At 41.9% G+C, this 23549-nt stretch overlaps 1 protein-coding gene across 6 annotated transcripts in view; it reads right to left on the reverse strand.

The window, feature by feature from the left end:
• Positions 1–23549, reverse strand: part of OPA1 (OPA1 mitochondrial dynamin like GTPase) — a 75194-nt gene that overhangs the window by 21742 nt on the left and 29903 nt on the right. For all 6 annotated transcript variants that reach the window (XM_064152910.1, XM_064152909.1, XM_064152911.1 and 3 more), the window contains 16 exons: positions 22980–23051; positions 22751–22850; positions 22075–22205; positions 21380–21452; positions 21221–21293; positions 20383–20498; positions 19207–19271; positions 17504–17580; positions 15572–15737; positions 14454–14606; positions 12819–12927; positions 11569–11648; positions 9130–9270; positions 6935–7051; positions 5589–5682; positions 3771–3881 (listed from right to left, as the gene is read on the reverse strand). In XM_064152910.1, coding sequence (XP_064008980.1) covers positions 3771–3881; positions 5589–5682; positions 6935–7051; positions 9130–9270; positions 11569–11648; positions 12819–12927; positions 14454–14606; positions 15572–15737; positions 17504–17580; positions 19207–19271; positions 20383–20498; positions 21221–21293; positions 21380–21452; positions 22075–22205; positions 22751–22850; positions 22980–23051 — 1678 coding nt within the window. The remainder of the gene's footprint in view (positions 1–3770; positions 3882–5588; positions 5683–6934; positions 7052–9129; positions 9271–11568; positions 11649–12818; positions 12928–14453; positions 14607–15571; positions 15738–17503; positions 17581–19206; positions 19272–20382; positions 20499–21220; positions 21294–21379; positions 21453–22074; positions 22206–22750; positions 22851–22979; positions 23052–23549) is intronic.

Here is a 23549-nt window from a genome sequence, read left to right on the forward strand (position 1 = left end):
GAATAAGTCACACAGGAACACATCTAAGTGGGTTCTGAATGTCTCCAGAGAAGGAGACTCCACAACCTCTCTGAGCAGCCCATTCCAGTGTTTTGAAAAGGCTTTTCCTTACGTTTGAGTGGAACCTCCTCTGCTCTAGCTTGCACCCATTGCCCCTTGGCCTATCACTGGACATTACTGCGCAGAGCCTGTCTCTGTCCTCCTGACACTACCCTGCACATCTTTATCAACATGAATGAGGTCACCTCTCAGTCTTCTCTTCTCCAAGCTAAAGAGCCCCAGCTCCCTCAGCCTTTACTCACAAAGGAGATGTTCCATTGTCATTTGCCCATAAAAATGATAACCAATAAGAGCATCCAGAATGTATAGAGAACACTGCTGACTTGACTAAGCAGTTAAGTTCTAAAATCTTTCAACAGGTCCAATAAAACACAACATGGCATCATACATCTTTTGGTACTGAATAACAAATTATTTCCTCAGAATAGTGTGTGTGGGATCTGTGACCTGAATCTAAAGAAATGCAGTGCAGTGAGGGTGTTTTCACTACAGAGTAATCTATGAAACTTAAAGCATATAAACTAACGTGCAGATACTAAATGCATACCACAGCTACCCAAGATTATAAACACACAGACAGGCTGCTCTTACAGGTCAAGTCTTAGTTTACAAAATAACAACCCCAGCTGTTACTGCTTTGAAATGAGAACTTATTTCTGCTGCTGCTGCATAGTAAAGTCAACAATGCAAAAGTTCCAAGTCAATTTCGGTGCGAAACAAAGATTAACTTAGACACATATTTGTCATTGCTCTTTTACTCTGTTTTGAAACATAAATTACTTAAATCAAAATCACCAACTTTCACTTGATACCAGTATTTGCTCAGGAAAATGAAGTAAGAAAGCAAACAGCACTGCTCACTAACAAAAGGAGATAACTACCTCCTTAAATATTCATGTTCCACAATGCAGGCTACTACAAATTTTACTTCTCTCTCTATATATATTTATATACACACACACACATATATATGTGGGAGACCAGTGGATGTAGTCAACCTTGACATCAGCAAGACTTTTGACACTGTCTCCTTGTGAGCAAGCTGAGGAAGTGTGGGATAGGAGAACAGACAGTGAGATGGATTAGGAACTGGTTACACAATAGAGTGCAGGGTGGTGATCAGTAGTGCTGAGGCCAGCTGGAGAGCAGTAACTAGTGGAGTCCCCCAGGGATCAGTGCTGGGCTCAGTCCTGTTCAACATCTTTATGCATGCCACTGATGACAGGACAGACAGAGTCTGCTCAATAAATCAACAAATCTGATGAGATGACACAAAACTGGGAGGCTTGGCTGAGACACCTGACAGCTGTGTGGCCATTCAGTGCAACTTGGACAGACTGAGAGCTGGGCAGAGAGGAACCTCATGAGCTTCAACAAGGCTAAGTGAAGAATCCTACATCTGGGGAAGGAATAATAAACTGCACCAGTACAAGCTAGAAGGTGATCTGCTGGAGAGCAGCCCTGTAGAGAAGGAGCTGGGAGTCCTGGTAGACAACATCTGCATGGGACAGCAGTGTGCTCTGGCAGTCAAGAAGGCCAGTGGGAGCCTATGGGGCATCAAGAGGAGTGTGTCTAGAAGGTCGAAGGAGGTCCTCCTCCCCCTCTACTCTGCCCTAGTGAGGCCCAACCTGGAATACTGCATCCAGTTCTGGGCTCCTCAGTTCAAGGACAGGGATCTACTGGAGAGAGTCCAAGGGAGGGCTACAAGCATGCTTAAGGGACTGGAGCACTGCCTGATGAGGAAAGGTCGAGAGCCTTGGGTCTGGTTAGTCTGGAAAGGAGAAGGCTGAGAGGGGATCTGATCGATGTCTATAAATTATATGAGGGCTGGGGGTCAGAAAGGAAGGGATAGGGACAGCCTCTGCTCACTTGTGCCCTGGAATAGGACAAGAGGCAATAGATGGAAACAACAGCACAGGAAGTTCCACCTCAACATGGGGAGGAACTTCTTTACTGTAATGATGACAGAGCACTAGAACAGGTTTCCAGAGAGGTTGTGGAGTCTCCTCTGGAGCCTTTCTAGCCCTGTCTGGATGTGTTTCTGTGTGACCTGTGCTAGATTCTGTGTTCCTGCTATGGCAGAGGGGTTGGTTCAATCTCTAACATCCTGTGATCCGTGTATACACATATATGTATATATATATATATATATATATATATATATATATATGTATATATATAAAAAGCCCTAATTTGCTCTAACGCAATGCCTACATGAAGATTGACACAGGGTTTTAAAAGCAACACAGGATGCTTGGGGAAAATGATGAACTTACCATCAATACAGCCAAGACAACTCAGACAATCTGACCTAGATTCACAAAAACTCCTACTCACAATCCTACAAAAATGATGCAACATTTTCTGAAGGGCAACAGATACCATCACTGATTGGTATTTTCCTAACAACACCTCCAATAATAATATAACACTTTCACTGTTAACCAAACCAGCACTATAAAAACAAAGCCTTAGATTCTGAGTTTATTGTGAGCAAAACATTTGTTCTCTTTGACATTCTAGATGTAAAAAATGGAAGACCTAATTCCTACTTTGCAAAAATAACAGCAATTTGAGGCTTCTCTATCTTGTTGAGCCCTGGATATCAGAATTCTGTTAAACAAAAGAAGAAACACTGGCCATAGCATTCATTTATTCTGAATTAAATATCCAAAGTGGTATTTTAAGACAAAAAAGTAGTTTCTACCTCAAAAAGAAAATAAAGGTTTAAGAAGAAAGGTCACCTGTGATGTCAATATGAAGATATTTATATACCTGCATGAACTTCACCTGTCACAAGCTCTTGTGATTTCCCCTTCTCCACATCACAGGATTTTTCCCTTACCAGATCAGGTGTACAGCTGGGGTTTAAGAGAAAATCTTGCAGAGCAACAGCAGAATGATGCCAAACTCACAAAAATATTTATGCAAGAGCATGCAGCCAAAAATCAGTCTAAACCTTATTGAATGTGTAGAGAGACAACAGAAGTACCATCTAAACCTGGACTGTCTCCCTAAAAACTTGCCCTGTTCAAAATCTTACTGCATTAGCCACAAAACCTCTGAACACTCTTCTGAGTGATTCAAACAGTTAAAATTCCGTAATCCTTCTGGAAGGTTAACTCTCTTGGATAGAATTTCTTCCTTGTCAAAGCTCTGCATCTCTTCTTAATAAGCACAATATATCAGACCTCCCATCTGACAGATTTTCTTGCTGTATACATTGCCTACAATGAGCTGGAGAGCCACGGCCAGCCCATCTGTTCTAACAGTTTATATCACTTGTAGGAAGGCTGCTGCTTATTTCACCCAAAGATTAAAAAAGGATAGGAACTACACCTCCTCACAGTCAAGGCTGGATGACCTAGTGTTGTGTCACTGAGGTGTGGATTAACCATGTGCTGTGCTAGAAAAACAAGGACTTCCTTTTATAATACCACTCATTCTTAACTACATTTTTCAGTATACTGATGCAATAAATGGACATCAGTGAATTACACCCAGTGTAAACTATGTTGGTTTATCCCACTGTATCACCCATGGCTGCTTTTGAATCAGTAAGATCTAAACAGATGTCAGAAAAATTCCATTTCTGATAGTAATAAAATGCTAGCACATGAACAGCCCATGTCATATTAAGTGTTCTCAAGGAGAGCAGACTGAATTTGCTGCCTTTCAAGCTAGTTCCAAAACACCACAGAGCTACTTACTGAGATCCTCTGCCAGCTGGACCCTCTTGCCAGTGAGGAGCTTCACCTTTTTTTCATTATCCTCAGCAAAATCTTCAAGCACTTCCTTTACATTCTTCTCCAAGCGCCTTACTGTAAAAACAAATCACCAAAAAACAGTGAGTAGCAGAACTTCTGCAGCTGTAATGATCCAAGGAATAAATTTGGTTAAGTTCTGTGGGAGACAACACATGGCCCTGACTAATTGATCTGGTTGGAGAAAGGGAAAGTTCTCAACAGTGAGTGACCTTATTTGGGCCATTAAGAGAAAGTTGTTTAAATTCCACAAGGTATTTTCTGTCTGATTTGAATCATTGTTGGGTGACTTCTTTTCAAGGAGATAAAGATACCTGCAGTCAACTAAAATTCAGCAGTTTCTTCTGTGAAACAGGGTGTCCAACAGATCTTTTGGTGTAAGCATCCCTTCTGCCTCCTTCTTAACAGTTACACTTTCCCTATCAACATCTCCCTCATGAGATGGATCAAGGCCAAGTTAATTAAAGGTGAAGGATGGAAAAAGAAGCTAATGATGACAGCACTGTGGCTGATGACACAGAGGCCTTGCATATACAAGGCCAAGAGGAATTAAAAGCACATTTAAGTGGCATTATGTCCATCTTAATGCTGAGATCTCTGCCCTTCACACTTAAGATACCTCCTAATGAATCTTCCTAGTTTTCAATCCAGCAGCTGTCAATGAGGTAGGTTGTCACAAGCAACAGGACATAATTTCCTACATTTAGAGCCAATTTCTATTCCATGGAGGGCAACTTGCATGAAACATTTTACCTGCACCCTCTTCAACAAGCAGGTCATTAGCAGTAGTTGTACCACAGCACTAGCTAATTGCTACCTAAATGATGCCCTATAGGGAAGCTGTTGTTGTATAAACTTGTCAAGGTATTATACAGCACATTTTTAATGGCTTTAAATAAGCCATTAGAATTTATTTTTTTATCTCAAACAGTTTAAAATTTGAATCTACAACCAGACTGACCTGATGGGGGAAAAAAAAAGACACTATTTAGTGATATTTGTTCTGCTTGGGAAAACAGATGGACAATTGGAACCGTGCAAACTGAAAACACTTTAAACTGAAGTGTCTTAATTATTTGACATCCTACTGACATTAAATCTTCTAATGCAAATACAACAATTCTATCTGAATCTTCTAATTACCTAACCAAGACATAAAAAAATCTGCCAGCCATGCTAAGTATGAAAGGAACATACAAGTAGAGGAACATTTCTAAATAGTTGATTGGTTTTTTTTTTAATTACAGGATGCTAGGGGTTGGAATAGAATCATAGACTCAACCAGCTTGGAAGAGACCTCCAAGATCATCCAGTCAAACCTAGCACCCAGCCCTATCCAGTCAACTAGACCAGTCAACTGGACATCTGGAGATCCCCAAGCCCAACTGCCTTGCCAGACCAGGATCACAGAATCTAGTGCAGGTCACACAGGAACACATTCAGACTGGTCCTGAAAGTCTCCAGAGAAGGAGATCCCACAATCTTCCCAGAGAGCCTTTTTCAGTGCTCTGTCACCATTACAGTAAAGAAGTTCTTTCTCATGTTGAGGTGGAACTTCCTGTGCTGTAGTTTCCATCCACTGCCCCTTGTCCTATCCCAGGGCACAAATGAGCAGAGGCTGTCCCTGTCCTTTCCTTCCTGATGCCCAGCCCTCAGGTATTTATAGACATTGATTAGATTCCCTCTCAGCCTTCTCCTCTCCAGATTGAAAAGCCCCAGGGCTCTCAGCCTTGTTTCAAACAACTGGCTCTCTATGAGCCTTACCTTCAGTGTTAGTGAGCTGCTGCCTCAGCGTGTTGGCTGTGATCGCCAGCATCCGCTGTATCCGCCAGAAGAGGACAATGTCATTGCACTCCAGCTGAAAGGAGGGAAGTTGCAGTGTCAGACCTCCAATGTCCAGGGAACATCCTATGCTGACAAGAATCTCTTAACACCTTTAGTGGCAGTCGTAAACTCCTGTGCACCTGCATCTGCACACAAATCTCACAGAACAACTGCTGTATGCAACAAGGAAAAGCCACCCAAAAATACTTGCCAAGACCTGTGTCAGGCCTGTTTAGCACACTGCATAACCTGCACATCTATTATTAACCTGTGCATCTACCACTGTCAACAGAAAAAACCTTATCAAGAGATAACATAGAAAAAACAATTTGCACACCCTATATGCAGGATAATCTCCTGCTCACTGAAACTTGTCTATATCAAACACACTGAAAGACAACAGCTGAACCTCACATTGTGACTCCCTGCTTCTAAAGACAGTAGTGAGTCAAGAGCTGTATCTGCTAAGAACAGAAGAGGCAGCTTCTGTAACTGCAAAAGTGGCAGGAGAGAACACTAAATTCATGGTAAGACACCTTAAAATGAGATCATTAGCAATTGTGAGTTAAGTATCATGCAGAGCCTTTTCTCCACTCTATGATGTCATTCTCTTACCTTTTACAGGTAAAGGTATTTCTACAGTAGTAAAGATTTCCAGCTCCACAAGAAGAAACAAAACTCCACAGAGAGTGAGGAGAGAAATTTCCAAGAATTTCTTTTTTATTTAAAATGCAATGGTAAAAAAAAACCCTATCTATTATCTCCTTTGTGCACCTTGGTGCATATTGTCATCTACTGAACATGTCTGGGCTTACAAAACTGAGAAGTCATTTCAAAGAGTGGTTTCTAACTCCATACTTGCACTTTAGTTTTCTGTTGATCACAAATGGTTGCAAGTATTAACTCTAAACAATTCTTTATCATACTTAGCCCACAAAAATCTCTTGCTCAATGTTTTCTTAAGATTTTTGTATCAATGTGGTACATAAATATCAATGGGGAAGTGGAAGAAATGGAGCAAAAGAAGATACATTGATACTGCAGTGTATTTCCAACAGACATTGACAAGTAGAGATGGTTATTTTATGTATCATTTATCAATCACAAGCCTCACAGAAAACACATCTAAAATCACCAGCTAAACATATCTAAAATCATCATCTACTTCAGAGTAAAGGACATAGATGAAAGGGTAGGCTACTTCAGAGTATTTACAGAGTTAATTTTTGCAACTGAGATGGAAATACCAAGGCAAAACCCAAGTGTCTATCCGTTCTGCAGGTTACCTCTGAGTCCACAAAATGCCTCTGATAATAGTAGAAACCTCTTCGGCACAGATTGCAGTGGTTCAAGGCAGTCTTCAGGAAGTATCTTCTATAAATCTGGTGCCATGTGTCTTTAATCTAGGAAAACAACACTTCCAATTGATGAAATAAATACACTCACTCACTATTGTGAACAGTTCACTGATTGCATTTAATTTTAACCTGTAAATATAAATCTACACCTCAGAGCTGTTAAAATATTTCTCAGCACTTTGTCTGCCAGCTGGGATATGATGAATGTGTTAGTTACATTTGGGAAACTTTACAAGTGACTTTCAATTAAAAAACCTACTCTTCCATGCTTATAACATAACTGAATGCTTCAAAATACTGTCTGCAGCCAAAATATATTTTGATTGCATGCCACAAAATGTCCCAGATTGTCCTGAGCTTGGCACGAGGCAATCTCTGCATTAACACTGAGAACAGATTTCTGACAGGTGCTCATTCATTTATAAATTAAATCTGGTTAAAGCAGAGAGAAATATTGAATGGGCCTTATGTAAACAAATATTGGTAACTTTTCTTGCTTAAGCCTCTGAGATCATCATTAACCCAGCATGTTCCAGTTCTTCTAAATTAAATATGTATATAAATATGGCTCTTGAAAGCTGAGGGGAGGTTGTGGCCAGGAGGAGGTTGCTCTCTTCTCTCAGGTGGCCAGCACCAGAACGAGAGGACACAGCCTCAAGCTACACCAGGGGAAATTTAGGCTGGAGGTGAGGAGAAAGTTCTTCACTGAGAGAGTCATTGGACACTGGAATGGGCTGCCCGGGGAGGTGGTGGAGTCGCCGTCCCTGGGGCTGTTCAAGGCAGGATTGGACGTGGCACTTGGTGCCATGGTCTAGCCTTGAGCTCTGTGGTAAAGGGTTGGACTTGATGATCTGCGAGGTCTCTTCCAACCTTGGTGATACTGTGAAAAAACCCCCACACAACTCCACATAAAATTAAAAAAATAAATTGCTTAGACAGAAGAGGAACTAAATTTGCATTCATTTTCCTCATGTAGAGTATGTGGATCACTACTCTGACCTTTACAAAAAGGTACAGTAAAGTGTTGTGTGCTTGAGGTACAGTAAAGTGCTGTGTGCTTGATGACAACCAAGAGGATTAAAGCAAATGGCTTCAAGCTGCACCAGGGAGGTTTAGGTTGGATATTAGGAAACATTTCTTTACTGAAAGGGTTCTCAAACATTGGAACTGCCTGTTCAGGGCAGTGGTGGAGTCACTATCCCCAGAGGAGTTCAAGTGCTGTGTGGACTTGGTACTTAGGAACATGGCTTAGTGTTGACCCCTCTGTATGGGGTCGAAGATTGGACTGAATGATCTTTGAGGTCTCTTCCAGCCAGATATATTCTGTGAAAAGGGCAGCAGGTACTTAAATAGTTCCTCCACCTTGAGTGCATGTATTAATGTTGAGAAGGTAGCCAAAGATATTGCAGAAAATAAATCCCTGTTAAAGGAAAGATGCATCTAATACTAATATTTGAATTGTCCCTTATTTAAAAGCTTGCATTTAATTAAATAAGAGGTCTAATTAGGGTTGGAAGCCTTACACTGCAATCAGATAAATAACCTTCCAGATTATTTTAAGCATACAATACGTTTGCCCTCAGAGCACTCAAAAACATATTGCCTTTGACAAGTGTTTTTGCTTGTCACAGAATCACAGAAACATTCAGGTTGGAAAAGACCCTCAGGATCACCAAGTGCAACCCATAAACCTACTCTACAAGGTTCACCCTAAATCATATTCTCAAGCACCACATCTCCCTCTGTTCAATGTACCCATAAACTTCTAACTGCACAGCCAGCCACACAGAAAGCTTAGGAACGATCACTATTTAATTCTATCTTGCTCACAAGAGCCTTGACTCCACTCTGTAACATCTGAACAGTAATTTTAAACAAGTGTTCTTATAATGCAGGCAAGAAAATCTGCTCAGCAGATTCCAGCTGCAGCCTAAAGTGACAGATTGCACATTTGTCTGACAGCCAACAGAGATCTGTCAGTTGCGTGCAAGCAGTTTACTAACTCCTTTGGAGACATCTGCATGACAAACTCAGTGTTTAGATGGTCTCCTCTAAATGCTGTCCAGAAAGAACACTGAAATCCTTCACAAGGAGCTTCCATGTGTTGCAATTCTGCATCTTACCAGGCAAGGGTCCACTGTCACACCTCTTGCTTCAAGGTTTTTCCTCACAGTGGTCACTTCATCGTTTGCCAAGTAAGCTGCATGTTCTTCATCGCGTTTGATTAACTTCTCCAGCTCATTTTTTGTTTCATTACGAATATTCTGGGATAAGAATCATTAGCTGGAATTAATTATTACAAACTTGGAGATCACCAATACACTCTACATGCTTAAGAAGCCAGAATAGAAAAAAGCCTTTCATAGAACAATAGAATGGTTTGGGTCAGAAGGGACCTCCAAAGGTCATTTAGTCCAACCTCCCTGCAGTAAGCAGGGATATCCCCCTCAACTAGATCAGGTTGCCCAGAGGTCTGTCCAGCCTCACCCTGAATATCTCCAGTGATGGGGCCTCAACCACCTCCCTGCACAACCTGTTCCACTGTTCCAATACCCTCATGGTGCAGAACTTGTTCCTAACATCTAATCTAAAGCTGCTCTTCTCTAGTTTGAAGCCGTTGCCCCTCATCTGTGCACTGCAGGTCTTTGGAAACAGTCTCTCTGCAGCCTTCTGGTAGGCCCCCTTCAAGTACTCGAAGGTCTCTCATAAGTCTCAGCAGAGCCTTCTTTTCTCCAGGATGAACAAGCCCAGCTCTCTCACCCTGTCCTCATAGGAGAGGTGTTCCAGTTCCCTGATCATTTTTGCAGCCCTCCTCTGGACCTGTTCCATCAGGTCCATACCCTTCCTCCATAGAGGGCTAATGACATCTCATAAAATTGTTTTGGCTGGCTTACAAAAAAGTCCTCTATAATCCACTGGCTTTGCATGGACAGCCTTGTGAGGATTGCTTAGCATCAGCTCACTTCTTCTGTTAAGTATAGCCACAGAAAATAACAGCAGGCCTTTGTAAACAGGCCCTCTCCAGCATTCTTACAGGTCCCCTTCAGGTACTGAAAAGAAATTATTAGGCCTCCCCAGAGCCTTCTTGTCTTGAGGCTGAACAATGCCAGCTCCTTCAGCCTGTCTTCACAGCAGAGGTGTTCCAAGCTCCTGATCAAATGATTGTGGCCCTTCTCTGGACCAGCTCGAATGACTCAAAAGTGACATCTCAAATACTGCATTTTCAAATGGATAATTCACTGCCCATTTTCTCTAACTCCCCTCTTTTTTTTCCTCATTATGCACAGAAATAGAGAGGAAGAAAACAAAGGTAAAAAAACTCCAAAACATAAGTGTTACACAATCACAGAATCATTCAGGTTCATGAAGTCCAACCATTAACCCTACTCTACAAAGTTCACTCCTAAACCACATCCTCAGGTACATCTAAATGACCTTTAAACACTGCCAGGGATGGCTCCCTGGGCAGCCTATTCCAGAGTCTGACTCAGTGTCACTATTTTAATGCCTAGACCCCTTTTCCTTCTATGCACACCTGCCAATAGGGTTCACATTCACATATCACCTGTGACCCTGATGAGAACTGCAATATTTGCCTAATAGCTAGCAAGAACTCTCTGTGGATTCACACCTGTAGAGCTCCAATTCATAAAATTAAGGTAGGTTGAAGTCCCTGCCTTTCTCCCATACCTTTCTGTATACTGCAAAACTCCTTCCTCTGAAACAGTTACTTTCCACTGTACTCTTTTAATCTCTACTGAACTTTTCAAAGGTATGACTCAGTTTGAGAAATAGCTAGAAAAAGTAACATAAAAAGCCCATCAACTCTGGGCTTTAAATGGAAGGTGCTATTTAAATTCAAGAGATTTCCAAAAGCTATCAGCAAATGAGAAAAGAGGTTACAATGAAAATAGGCAACCAGAAGGTACAGCTGCAGGCAGGATGCCAATGATAACGCCACCACATACTAATTAAATCCAAATGGAGCATGACAGGAGACTGCATGCTTACAACAAGTTCTTTACACTGGAACAGGTTGCCTAGGGAGGTTATTAAGGCCCCTTTCCTGGAGATATTCAAGATGAGGGCTGCGGACAACTTGATCTAGTTGAGGATGTCCCTGCTTACCGCAGAGGGGGTTGGACTAGATGAGCCTTGGGGAGTTCCTTCCAACCCAGACCATTCTATGACAGCAAAGAAGAGCAGAGCCCACTTCCCATCCCATTTTCATTGATTTCTTTCTACTGCAAGAACTTTAAGATTCAGGTCAATGGCATGAGAGTAAAGACATCATTCAGTTGAAGAGTGGAAACCAGCTTACAAACTACTATTGTATCTACAGCATGAAAAAACAGCTATTACACCACAGAAAATTCTGTGTGAAGCAATGACTGGTAAAAGTAGACTTTCAGGGCTTTTTTTGGGGTCACCAAGTTTTTTTGGAGGTTGTTTGGTTAATTAATTAACAAACATCTAAATAGTGTGAAGTGCTTTGATATTTAACAGAATTATAGAGTAATAATCCATCCACTAAAGGTAACAAACTCCAAATTCTTTCTTACCTGTTCTTTGGTGCGGCCCACCCAGTATAGCCATCTTTTTTTCCAGTCTGGACCCACCATATCTTCAATAACAGATTCAGCTGAAAGAGGAAACATGATGTGAAGTATCACTGAAGATATAAGTAATCAAACAAATTTATAGTTCTAAAATTGGGTATGAGATCAGGTATGGACATTTCATGCCTAAGAACATTTAGATATGACATATTGAGCTGGAAAAGAGTTTGTTTTCTTCCTGGTAGCAAGTATTGTGTTGTGGTTTGGATTTAGTATGAGAATAACATTAACGTGCTGACATCTTTCATTGCTGCTAAGCACTGTTCATACTAAGTGAAGGATTCTTCTGTTTCTCATGGTCTGCATGAGAAAAGGCTGAAGAAACACAATAATTCTGAGGGACACAGCCAGGACAGTTAACTCAAACTAGCCAAAGTAATACTTCATAGCACAGGATGTCATAATCTGTATATAAACAGGCAAAGTTGGCCACGAGGCAGAGACTGCTGCTCAGGGACTGGCTGCACACCAGTCAGTGGGGTGGTGAGCAACTGCATCGTGCATCACTTTTCTTTCTTGGGTTTCATTTCACTCTTTATGCTCCTTTTCATTACTATTATTATTACTATTTCTATTATTGAACTATTATTATCTCAACCCACAAGATTTACTTATTTTTGATGCTCCTTCCCATGCCAAGTGGAGGGGTTGGGGGAAGAGTGAGTGAGCAGCTGCGTGGTGCTTAGGTTATGGCTAAGGTTCAATCACAAGAAAGCCAAGCCAAATGTCTTTTACTTTAAGCACCACTTGGTGTCTTTTATTAACATTAAAAAATGCCTACCAATCAGTAGATACTTCAAGTTAGTACATAAAACCATAACATCCCTTCAAGAGATGCTGCTCTCTAGGTTCCAAGTCAGGCATTAATAAATGAATCCTACTTTGCTGCAACTGGAATCAAAATTAATTATATATAATAGCCATAAGTGGACCAACTGTTACCTCTAAATGTATTCTAGTCTTCAACACGTGTGTTAATACCACATTTTAACTCTCCAGGTCACTAGTACTTATCTTTTAGTTGCCTCACTGCAAGAGCACTAGCTTTTGAGGCTATATTTTGCTAACCATGTCTATTGGTGTCAGTACTACTTTAAACTGTCATCACTGTCTCAGTGGTGCTAATACAACAGCTTGCAGTGAAGTGAGCTAGATGCAGGCATTGAGACAGATTAGAAAAGCACACAACTCACTGTCTTTGAGACGACTTTGGAGAGTCTCTTCCATAAAATGAATAGCTGCATCCCACTGCTGTTTATCAGATATTGACCGATCTTCTAAGGCATTGTGCTGGATCACTCGCTGCAATACAGAACACTGTTTCAGCATACAGTAAATTGACTTAGGATTGGTAAAAGAAGATTTGTGATGTTATCTTAATTTGTTTTATGTCTATAAAAATACCTCCCTTATGAGGAAAGGCTGAGGGAGATGAGTCTCCTTAGTTTGGAGAAGAGGAGCTGGAGAGGTGCCCTCATTCATGGTTATAACGATGTGAAGTGTCAGGAGGATGGAGCCAGGCTTTGCTCTGAGATGCCTAATGATAGGACACCAGGCAATGGGTGCAAGGTGGAACAGAGGAGGTTCATGTGAACACAAGAGGTTTTTTCCACTGGGAGAGTGACAAAACAATGGAATGGGCTGCCCAAAGAGGTTGTGGAGTCTTCTTCTCTGGAGACTTTCAAAACTTGCCTGGATGCATTACTGTGTGACCTGCCCTAGGTGATCCTGCTATGGCAGGGAGGTTGGTCTGTATGATCTTCTGAGGACCTTTACAACCCCTAATTTTCTAACTGGGCACACAAGATTTAAGAGGCACCTTTACAAAGCACTGCCAAAGTATTTACATGTGCCTTTGACTGTTGTCTATAGCTTAGCATAAATAATGTAAAACAATATAGCAAGCAATATCAAATCCCTTCACATTACAGAATTTATACAGGTGGCAATGCAATGCTGTTATTTTCTGTGGCTATACTTAACAGAAGAAGTGAGCTGATGCTAAGCAATCCTCACAAGGCTGTCCATGCAAAGCCAGTGGATTATAGAGGACTTTTTTGTAAGCCAGCCAAAACAATTTTATGAGATGTCATTAGCCCTCTATGGAGGAAGGGTATGGACCTGATGGAACAGGTCCAGAGGAGGGCTGCAAAAATGATCAGGGAACTGGAACACCTCTCCTATGAGGACAGGGTGAGAGAGCTGGGCTTGTTCATCCTGGAGAAAAGAAGGCTCTGCTGAGACCTATGAGAGACCTTCGAGTACCTGAAGGGGGCCTACCAGAAGGCTGCAGAGAGACTGTTTCCAAAGACCTGCAGTGCATGGATGAGGGGCAACGGCTTCAAACTAGAGAAGAGCAGCTTTAGATTAGATGTTAGGAACAAGTTCTGCACCATGAGGGTAGTGGAACAGTGGAACAGGTTGTGCAGGGAGGTGGTTGAGGCCCCATCACTGGAGATATTGGGGTGAGGCTGGACAGGGCTCTGGGCAACCTGATCTAGTTGAGGATATCCCTGCTGACTGCAGGGGGGTTTGGACTAAATGACCTTCAGAGGTTCCTTCCAACTCAGACCATTCTATGATTCTAATTAACAAAACTCAAAGAAATTCATCAAGAAATAGCCAATTTAAATATTATATAGGAGATATGGATGCATCTCCCTGGTGCCTCATGAGGAATTAATTGAGAAACAGCAAATTAATATACTATATAGGAGAGATGGATGCATCTCCCTATCACTTCATGATTACATTGAAAGAATGCAAAATTATTGAACAACTTTAGAAGAAAGATCTCCACAGTCAGCTAAAGACTGACTGCATTGTACCAGGCTATCCTCTGCTCTCTCGTTCCATTTATGTCGTTTAATAGTTTCTTCTTTGACAGCTTGTTTCAGTTTATCAAAGATATCATCATGTTCCTTTCCTTTCTGTTCTGTCATGAAACGGGAAAATTCTTCTTGCAAAGTCTCCCATGCCACCTGGAAAGACAACAGAAAATGCTTACTGAAATGGACCACTGAAAATCTGCATGTTGAATGAAGACACTGAATTTCCCTTTGCTTTCCTTTTCCATGACTAATAAAGTCAGCTTTCTTGTCAGCCTAAACTTTGCTTTGCTATTGTAACAGGTGCCATTCTCTTCAATTTGCTTACACCTACTGAATGTGGATATACTGAGATCAAAGGGTTTGTGCAACCTCAGAAAAGGAGGTGGATTTTGGTCTTTCAGAGGGAAAATTTGCTGGAAGAGCAAAACAGAATGTTCCTGCTACATGTTCTTCTCAGTAACTTAATACTGGTATCCAGACACCCCTCAACTGAAGGAAGGCATGGACCTGATGGAGTGGGTCCAGAGGAGGGCCACAAAAGTGTTCAGAGGGCTGGAACACCTCTACTATGAGGACAGGCTGAGGAAGCTGACCTTGTTCAGCCTAGAGAAGTGAAGGCTCCAGAGAGACCAAACAGCAGCCTTCCAGTACCTGAAGGGGGCTACAAGAAGGCTGCAGAGCGACTGTTTATAAAGGCCTGCAGTGACAGGACAAGGGTAAGGGTTTGAAATCAGAGAAGAGCAGATTTAGGTTGGATGTTAGGAACAAGTTTGGTAGTACACAGGAAATGGTTGCCCCGAGAGGTGCTTGAGGCCCCGTCCCTGGAGATATTCAGGCGCAACAAGGCTCAGAGTAACCTGATCTAGTTCAGGGGGCCCCTGTTATCCACATGAGGGGTTGGATAAGATGACCTTTGGAGATCCCTTCCAATCCAAACCATTCTATGATTCTAAGATCTTGCCAGTCTTTTCTGACATGCAAGCTGGTTATGCTAACAGCAATCAGCCCTTCAAACCATCACCTTTCTACTCTGGGGCTATGCTTTCATCCCAAGGGGCTCAGCACAGATTTCTTACTATGAAATGTTTTGGAAAAAAAAACCAACAAATTCTCACCTCTACTGCTTTATTAGGCAGTTGCTTGTCAGTCCACTGCTTTAGTTTGATGTCTACAGTGGTGTTAAATGTCCCTGAGTTCATAGTCTGTGCTGCTGGAAGGTATATATTCTCAATCACGTGAGTAGATACCCTTTCCCATAACATCTTCTGAAGAATCTCCTCCCTGAAATGAAAGTTGGAACACATATGATGGCTTCCAATCCAGGAGTGACTAGTAAGTATAGATTCAATTCATTTGAAACAGTGAGAAAAGAAGACTACAGAAAAGAACACAAGAAATACTCCTGAACATCACAAAAAAACCTTCATCCCAGATCTGTTTGAAAGTAAGGACACAGATACATATTTCCAGCAGCAAAGACAGCTTCAGAAGTTGGACTCACTGACTCTTATGGTTGTCACTGCTCTGCACAACAACTCCTTGCAGCCTTTGCTAGTGTAACCATGCAGAGCTGTCTGTGCATATGCTTGGCAGGTGGAGGAACAATGTGACAGAAGACTGATAAGCACTGAAATGCCACCATTACATTTTAACCCTCAAGCAAAATGCACATTCCTGTTATTCAGCCACAAAATGAAGCAGACTAGACATGGGTCAGGGTGCTTCAGGAACAGCAGCAAAGAGCAAAATGGCAAAGCTGCACTACATTTGAATTAGAACACAACTTCAGACTAATTTGCTGGTTACAACACTCTCTGAACACATCCACATGGTCAGAATTATCCTAAAGCCTTTAAGAGGCACAGGTTTCATCTTAAGTTTTAATATATGGCCAAGTAACAGTTCAATTCAGGTTACTGAAGGCATTAGACAATTCAAGTTTTCTTGTGGTTTTCAGTAAATTTGCAGATGACATCAAGTTAGGTGGCAGTGTTGATCACCATGAGGGCAGGGAGGCTCTACAAAGGGACTTGGATAGCTTGGTTGGATGGGCCAACATTAATGGGATGAGCTTCAACAAGGCCAAATGCCAGATTCCTGCACTTGAGTCACAACAACCTCAAGCAATGCAACAGGCTTGGGGAAGTGTGTCTGGAAAGCTGCCTGGCAGAAGGGGACATGGGGGTTGCAATTGACAAGCAACTGAATGTGAGCCAGCAGTGTGCCCAGGTGGCCAAGAAAGCCAAATGCATCCTGGCTTGGATTAGAAATGCTGTGTCCAGGAGGAGCAGGGAGGTGATTGAACCCTTGTACCCTGCTCTGGTGAGGCCACACCTTGAGTACTGTGTTCAGTTCTGGGCATCTCAATACAAGAAGGATATGGAGGTGTGGGAGCCAGTGCAGAGGAGGGCATAGAAGCTGTGAAGGGCCTGGAGAATAAATCTTAGGAAGAGAGACTGAAGAAGCTGGGTCTACTGAGTTTGAAGAAGAGAAGGCTGAGGGGAGACCTCATGGCTGTCTACAGCTACCTGAAAGGAGGTTGTGGAGAGGTTGGTGCTGGTCTCTTCTCACCCATAATTAGTGATAGAACAAGAAGGAATGGCTGGGTAGGTTTAGACTAGATATTAGGATTTTTTTTTCCCCAGCAAGAGTGCTCAGGCATTGGAGTGGGCTGTCCAAATGATGGAGTCACTAACCCTGGATGTGGTTAAAGTCATTTGAATGTGGTGCTTGGAGATATGGTGTAAGGGTGAACTTTGCAGAGTAGGGATATTGGTTAGACTTGGTGAGCCTGAGAGGCTTTTCCAACCTGAATGTTTCTGTGATTCTGTAAAAGCATTTGCTGCTTCAGAATAATAAAGATTACTTCCACAAAGACAAAGGACATCACAGGTACTAAGAAAAACAGCTCCTTATTTATACATGAGATTTTGTTTTCACTAAGGCTCTTTATATTTTAAAGGCAAAGTTCTGATTAAAAAAGAAAACATCAAAACCAAACAACAAACAGCACCCAACAGAAATAACAAAAGGAAAAATTACCATACCAGTGCTTTGGTGTGACCTGAGTCAAACTTATGACTTCATCAAGAATCTCATTCTTTGCTTTTTCAAACAGTTCATTCTATGCAGAAGGAAAAATAGATAGGAGTGAGATTTCAAGTACAGTTTGATCATCTCCCCATATAAAAAAATAATTAAAATGTAACTTTTCTCTTATGGCCTTTAAGTCTAAAATGTTCTGGATGATGTATGTGTTTGTCAGAAGCTGCCCTGGTTTACCATATGTCTTCCCATCCATCTCTTGCATGTCTCTGGTCAGGTAAGGCAGCTGAATGCTCAGAATCTCCTTAACAGAATTAAGAGAATGGAGCTCCTCCCCTGTGGGGATGGACTGAGAGAGCTGGGGCTGTTCAGCCTGGAGAACAGCAGGCTCCAGGAAGACCTCAGAGAAGCCTTCCAGTACCTGAAGGTACTATGGGAGAGCTGGGGGAGCACTTTTTACAAGGGCTTGTAGTGACAGGATGAGTAGCAATACCTCTGAGTTAGAAGAAAGGAGATTTAGGCTGGAGATCAGGAAGAAACTCTTTACACTGAGGGTGGAGAGACACTGGAACAGGATGCCCAGGGAAACCACTGATGTCCCCACCTCAGAGGTGCTCAGGGCCGAGCGGGATGAGGCCTTAAGCACCTGAGCTAGTGTGAGGTGTCCCTGCCCATGGCAGGGGAGTTGGAATTGGATGAGCTTTGGGGTTTCTTCCAACCCAGACCCTCCCATGGATCTATGAAGCATATTTATTTTGTTACCCTGCCTGTCTGAAGGAGCAGGGAATAAAAACTTCCCTTTGCCAGTCGTGTCATGACCACAAAGAAACACTGGCCTGTGTGTAAATTAGGTCAGCTACTGTATGCTAGAATAGTGAAGGACTTGTTATGTACCATAGATCACAATTTTGAAGCACACTATTTCATAAAACAGTGGCAAAGAGAGCCAGTGGCATCCTGGCCTGCTTCAGGAATGGTGTGGCCAGCAGGAGCAGGGAGGTCATTCTGCCCCTGTACTCTGCACTAGTTAGACAACACCTTGAGTACTGTGTTCAGATCTGGGCCCCCCGGTTTAGGAAGGACATTGAGATGCTTGAGCGTGTCCAGAGAAGGGCGACGAGGCTGGGGAGAGGCCTTGAGCACAGCCCTACGAGGAGAGGCTGAGGGAGCTGGGATTGGTTAGCCTGGAGAAGAGGAGGCTCAGGGGAGACCTTATTGCTGTCTACAACTACCTGAGGGGTGGTTGTGGCCAGGAGGAGGTTGCTGTCTTCTCTCAGGTGGCCAGCACCAGAACGAGAGGACACAGCCTCAGGCTGTGCCAGGGGAGATTTAGGCTGGAGGTGAGGAGAAAGTTCTTCACTGAGAGAGTCATTGGACACTGGAATGGGCTGCCCGGGGAGGTGGTGGAGTCGCTGTCCCTGGGGCTGTTCAAGGCAGGATTGGACGTGGCACTTGGTGCTATGGTCTAGCCTTGAGCTCTGTGGTAAAAGGTTGGACTTGATGATCTGTGAGGTCTCTTCCAACCTTGGTGATACTGTGATTTCAGTATTTCCCTCTCCTAGAATAATTTACACTCTCCTCACACACACAAATATCAGTAGTTTATGTTAACATTAAGAAACCTTTACGAATGAAATTAAAGGGCATAGATTTGGATCCATAATCTTCAGCACTTTGTGGCATACAAATTAAAGCAGCAATTTACCCTGTCCAGCTCTCGCAACCTGGGGTAGTTGTTCTTCCATTCAGTCTCCAGATTGAAACGTGTGGCTGCAAAAATCAGAAACAAGGTCTTCATTTTTTCAATTGCTTCTGTACCTCACAACTACCTTAAAAGTTCAGTGGCTCTTACAATTGCCATAAAGCCTCTATAGAACTTTTAGTGTCTCTGCAAATGACTGAAGGTTTTAGCTGCTGTAGTGGGTTGAAATCACCCCCGAAGTAAAATCACCAGAGCAGTTCAGAAGGTTTGGAAGCAAACTGAAGCTATATTTAGAGCAAGGCTGGAATTTAAAAGCGTAAAATACAATGTATATGTACAAAATACACTGAGCATTATTTACAATTTAGAAATAATACCAAGAATCCCCCCTTGGACAAGGGAAAAACCGAAATAGCTCTCCCCACCCCTCCTCATAAGGGAGAAAGGGAGAAATCAGGCCTCACTTCTGCTGTCTGCTTAGCCATAACAAGAGTCTCGGCCAAGGTCAGCGAAGCCATGCATAGGGACTAGCCAGCAGGCAGAGTGAAAAAAAGGAAGGGCAGAACAGTTTGTGAAGAACATTTTATACTAAACCAGCACACAAATGGGATGATACAGACTTTTTTTCCCCTCTGTTATCTCTTGCTGTATTTACCTTCTTCTCAAAAAAGTCCAGCAAGCTCCTATTTCTTGTTTATATTTAAGAAGGAGGCTAGAGGGTTAGTTTTAAACCACCACAGCAGTGTATGTTCACATCTTGTCTGTAAGTTGCAGGATTTATGCACTGAAAGTGTGGTGGAAAAGGGGTCACTCAGCTAAGAGCCCTGTGCAAGTCAGTCCTACTCTGCCTGATGGTGTCTTCAGAATAAGAAGCCATTTTTAACAACATCTGAATCCACTGAATAACTGTATTTTGCCCACAGACACCAGATTTTTTTTCCCCTTCAAAATTATTTACTCCTTTGGATTTTAGGGCAAGTCCTTCACACCCTGAAATATTTTATGTCTTTGTAAAGACTGCCTGGGGTGATGACCCATTAGTGAGAAAGTATGATCATACAGAACATAGAAACCACAACTGCCTATGAGTGCTGGCAAAACAATGTTGCATGTACAGGGGAAGAAGTAACTGTTTAACAGTAAGCTGCTATTTCACTTGTTTTCTGAACAGATGCTTACCTTTAAAAGCATCTGCCTGCTGCTCCACAGACTCTCTCACCATTTTCCAAAAGCAATCTGACACAGCAAGACTTAAGTTCTTTGTTGTTACCTGATGTGCCTTCAGCATACACGTCCTATAAAGACAGACAGCTAGAGGAAATTCTTCTATATATATTCACATTTTCTGGCTTCCATTTTTTCACTCACAAGGTTAAAGTTCTGCTTTTTACAGCAGAGAATAACATGTTTATGTGCACACAACACAGATTCCAGTCTCTTCTTCCAAAACACTCAATACAGATAATCACCAAAGCCAGGGGAAAAAAACCCAAGCAACCCAACACTCCACTCACCCCAAATGACATTTTTCTCCTAGAGGTTAAAGGTAGGGACAGCATTCCCCAAGACCAAGCAGCTTACTTTCCTGGGAAATAGGAGCTTGTGAAATCAAAACTGTTCAATGAGCTTCCATCAGTATGTATGAGCTAACCCTCTGAATACAACAGAGCTGTGACACCAAAACGATTGACACTTAGAGGCACTACAACTCACAGTTGGGCTGGATTTGCTCCTCCCAGCTGTATCAATGCCCAGACGCAAGCTGGGAACTTTGTTCTTCTACAGCCAATGGGGAGGGGCAGAAAACTGAAGACTCAACTGCTGCCTGAAGATGCCCATTCCTCTCCACTGACATAAACAAGGTTAACTTGGTCATCTCAAAAAGATACTTAAGCAGATTAAATCTTCTTAACAAATCTGCTGAGCAAATCCTTTTGTTTAGTTCAACAAGCAAAACTGATAGTAGCATTTACCAATGCAGGCTCATGTTATTAAAAGGAAGAAACAGCAAACATACTTTAACAGCTTTGAATTCTGAAAAAATTCCTCTTCATATTCTTTAATAGATTCGATGCTCTCACTGCTGTTTCCTGGAGAAAGAAAAGAGTGTTGCAACAGTTCCATTTCAACAGTTTTTGATGTTACCACAGGAGAAAATAGGCAGAGCTTTCTTTACCTTTTCCAGTAACAACTGCAAAATAACCCAAAGCTTTCATTGGGAAGAGTTTGCCTTCAATTATCTGCTGGATCTATGAAAAGAAAGGATTAAAAAAATGTGGCTAATTTTGCAGAGGCTTCTTTCCCTCAGTGCAGTTTTTAAACCAGCTCTAGTTGTATTTATGCACAGACTACTGATCAGGCAATCTGTTCTAGTTGAGGATGCCCCTGCTGACAGCAGAGGGGGTTGGATTAGATGATCTTTGGAGGTCTTTTCCAACCCAGATCATTCTGTGATTCTACTATAAGAACCCATGGGACTCTGAATTCTGTTGATACTTAAAATGAACAACAAAATAAATAAAGGCATAGAACTAATAAGATACAACACAGTAAAACACAAAATTAAGTGAAAAAGCCTATTCTTGAATATTTTAAAGCCTTCGCAGGACATGGAACTTGTACAGGTCACCTGCACAAAAGGAATCAGTACTACAGCAACCTGTAGTCAAGCTGTGACTGAAGACATGGAGCTGATCATTACTATCAAAGCCTGAGAGAGACTAAAAGCAATTAAATCATGCTGAATACAGAAATAAGTGCTCAAAACTATCTAGAACAGGTAGGTGAGGTCCAGTATTTCTGACAGCATCACAAGTACTTTCCATGTGTGACCATAGCCATCATAAAATGAGAAAAACAGTTACAACTCACCCTGCTTGGGCTAGCCACATTCTTCTCAGCAAGATCAACTTTAGTCAACACAAAAATGGTCCTTTTTCCTTGGGGATCCATTTGGCTGACTAAGTCTGTGACAATGCTGCGTTCTGCATCCACTGATCCATCTATGACAAAGAGAAACGAAGTTTTATCCTAGAGACTATGTAATCTAACATCCAGTATTGAAGATACAACGGGTATCAAATAAGTCTCATGTTGCAACTTAAAAACATTAAAACTACATTAATGTTCAACTTCTGGAGAGTGAAAATTTGCTTTGCTTCTAGTATCATGAAAAAATAATGGTTGTATGAATTTGGAGCAAATATCAGCCTGTTAAAAATATTAATCTCTATTATTGTCTGTAGCCTCCAAAAACACTCCTGGAGATATCTTGGATTTTATCATCACAGCCATTTTTTTAATGATAAGACCCCCCAACTCGTAGCAAAAAGCTGCTTGTTGCTACAGATATCAAAGGTGCCTTAATTTATAAACAGACATTCCACAGCATGCTCTTTTGTACACTAGAAAGACTACCACAAATAGAAAAAAAAACCCAAACAGTAGTCCCCAGAATAATGTGCAAATTGCAATTAAAAAAATAAAACCATAAACCAAAATAAAACCAAAAACCAAAACCAGCTGGATAACCATCTGGACTTATTACCTTGAATACAAAGGATGATGGCATTAGGATTCTGCATGTAAGCCTTGCTGAGGCTAAAGATAGTTTCCTTTGTATCTGGAGCCATACCTGATGTCACAGTCTTTAAAATGCATGTGGAGAAACAGAAAGATGTTAAAAAGTACCTAAACAAATCAACCACAGCTAAATATCTTAGCAAGAACACCATCTCATTTACAGGTTTTTTCTTTTCCATTTATTGCATACTTACACTTATGACTCCAGGCAAATCAACTAACACCATTCTCTGCAAACCAGGACCTTTCACACTCAAAGAGATGGTCTGTGAAGTAAAATTGAAGCCAAAGGTTTACACATGCATCTACTCCCTGTGTAATTGCATAGAATCAAACTAAAGAATCACAGAATCATAGAAGCAACCAGGTTGGAAGAGATCTCCAAGCTCATCCAGTCCAACCTATCACCCAGCACTGTTCAATCAACTAGACCATGGCACATCTACACAAAGATATGCTCTGAACCAGCAACAGCCTGTGTTTTCAATCTAAGTCAAATTTTATGTGCACATAATTGACATACAAACCAGGATTTGGCAGCCTAAAGACACTGCATAGAGAGAAACACTAAGTATAGGCAAACTGCATTCACCACAGTCTGCTACTTGAGGAATATTGAAGGGAGGTGCTTGAGGCCCCATCCCTGGTATTCAAGGTGAGTCTCAACAGGGCTCTGGGCAACCTGATCTAGCTGAAGATGTCCTTACTTACTCCAGAAGGGGTTGGACCAGGTAACCTTTGAAGGTCCCTTCCAATCCAGGCCA

This window comes from Pogoniulus pusillus, chromosome 13, assembly GCF_015220805.1.
Source record: "Pogoniulus pusillus isolate bPogPus1 chromosome 13, bPogPus1.pri, whole genome shotgun sequence".
In the NCBI taxonomy this organism is placed as follows: Eukaryota; Metazoa; Chordata; class Aves; order Piciformes; family Lybiidae; genus Pogoniulus; species Pogoniulus pusillus.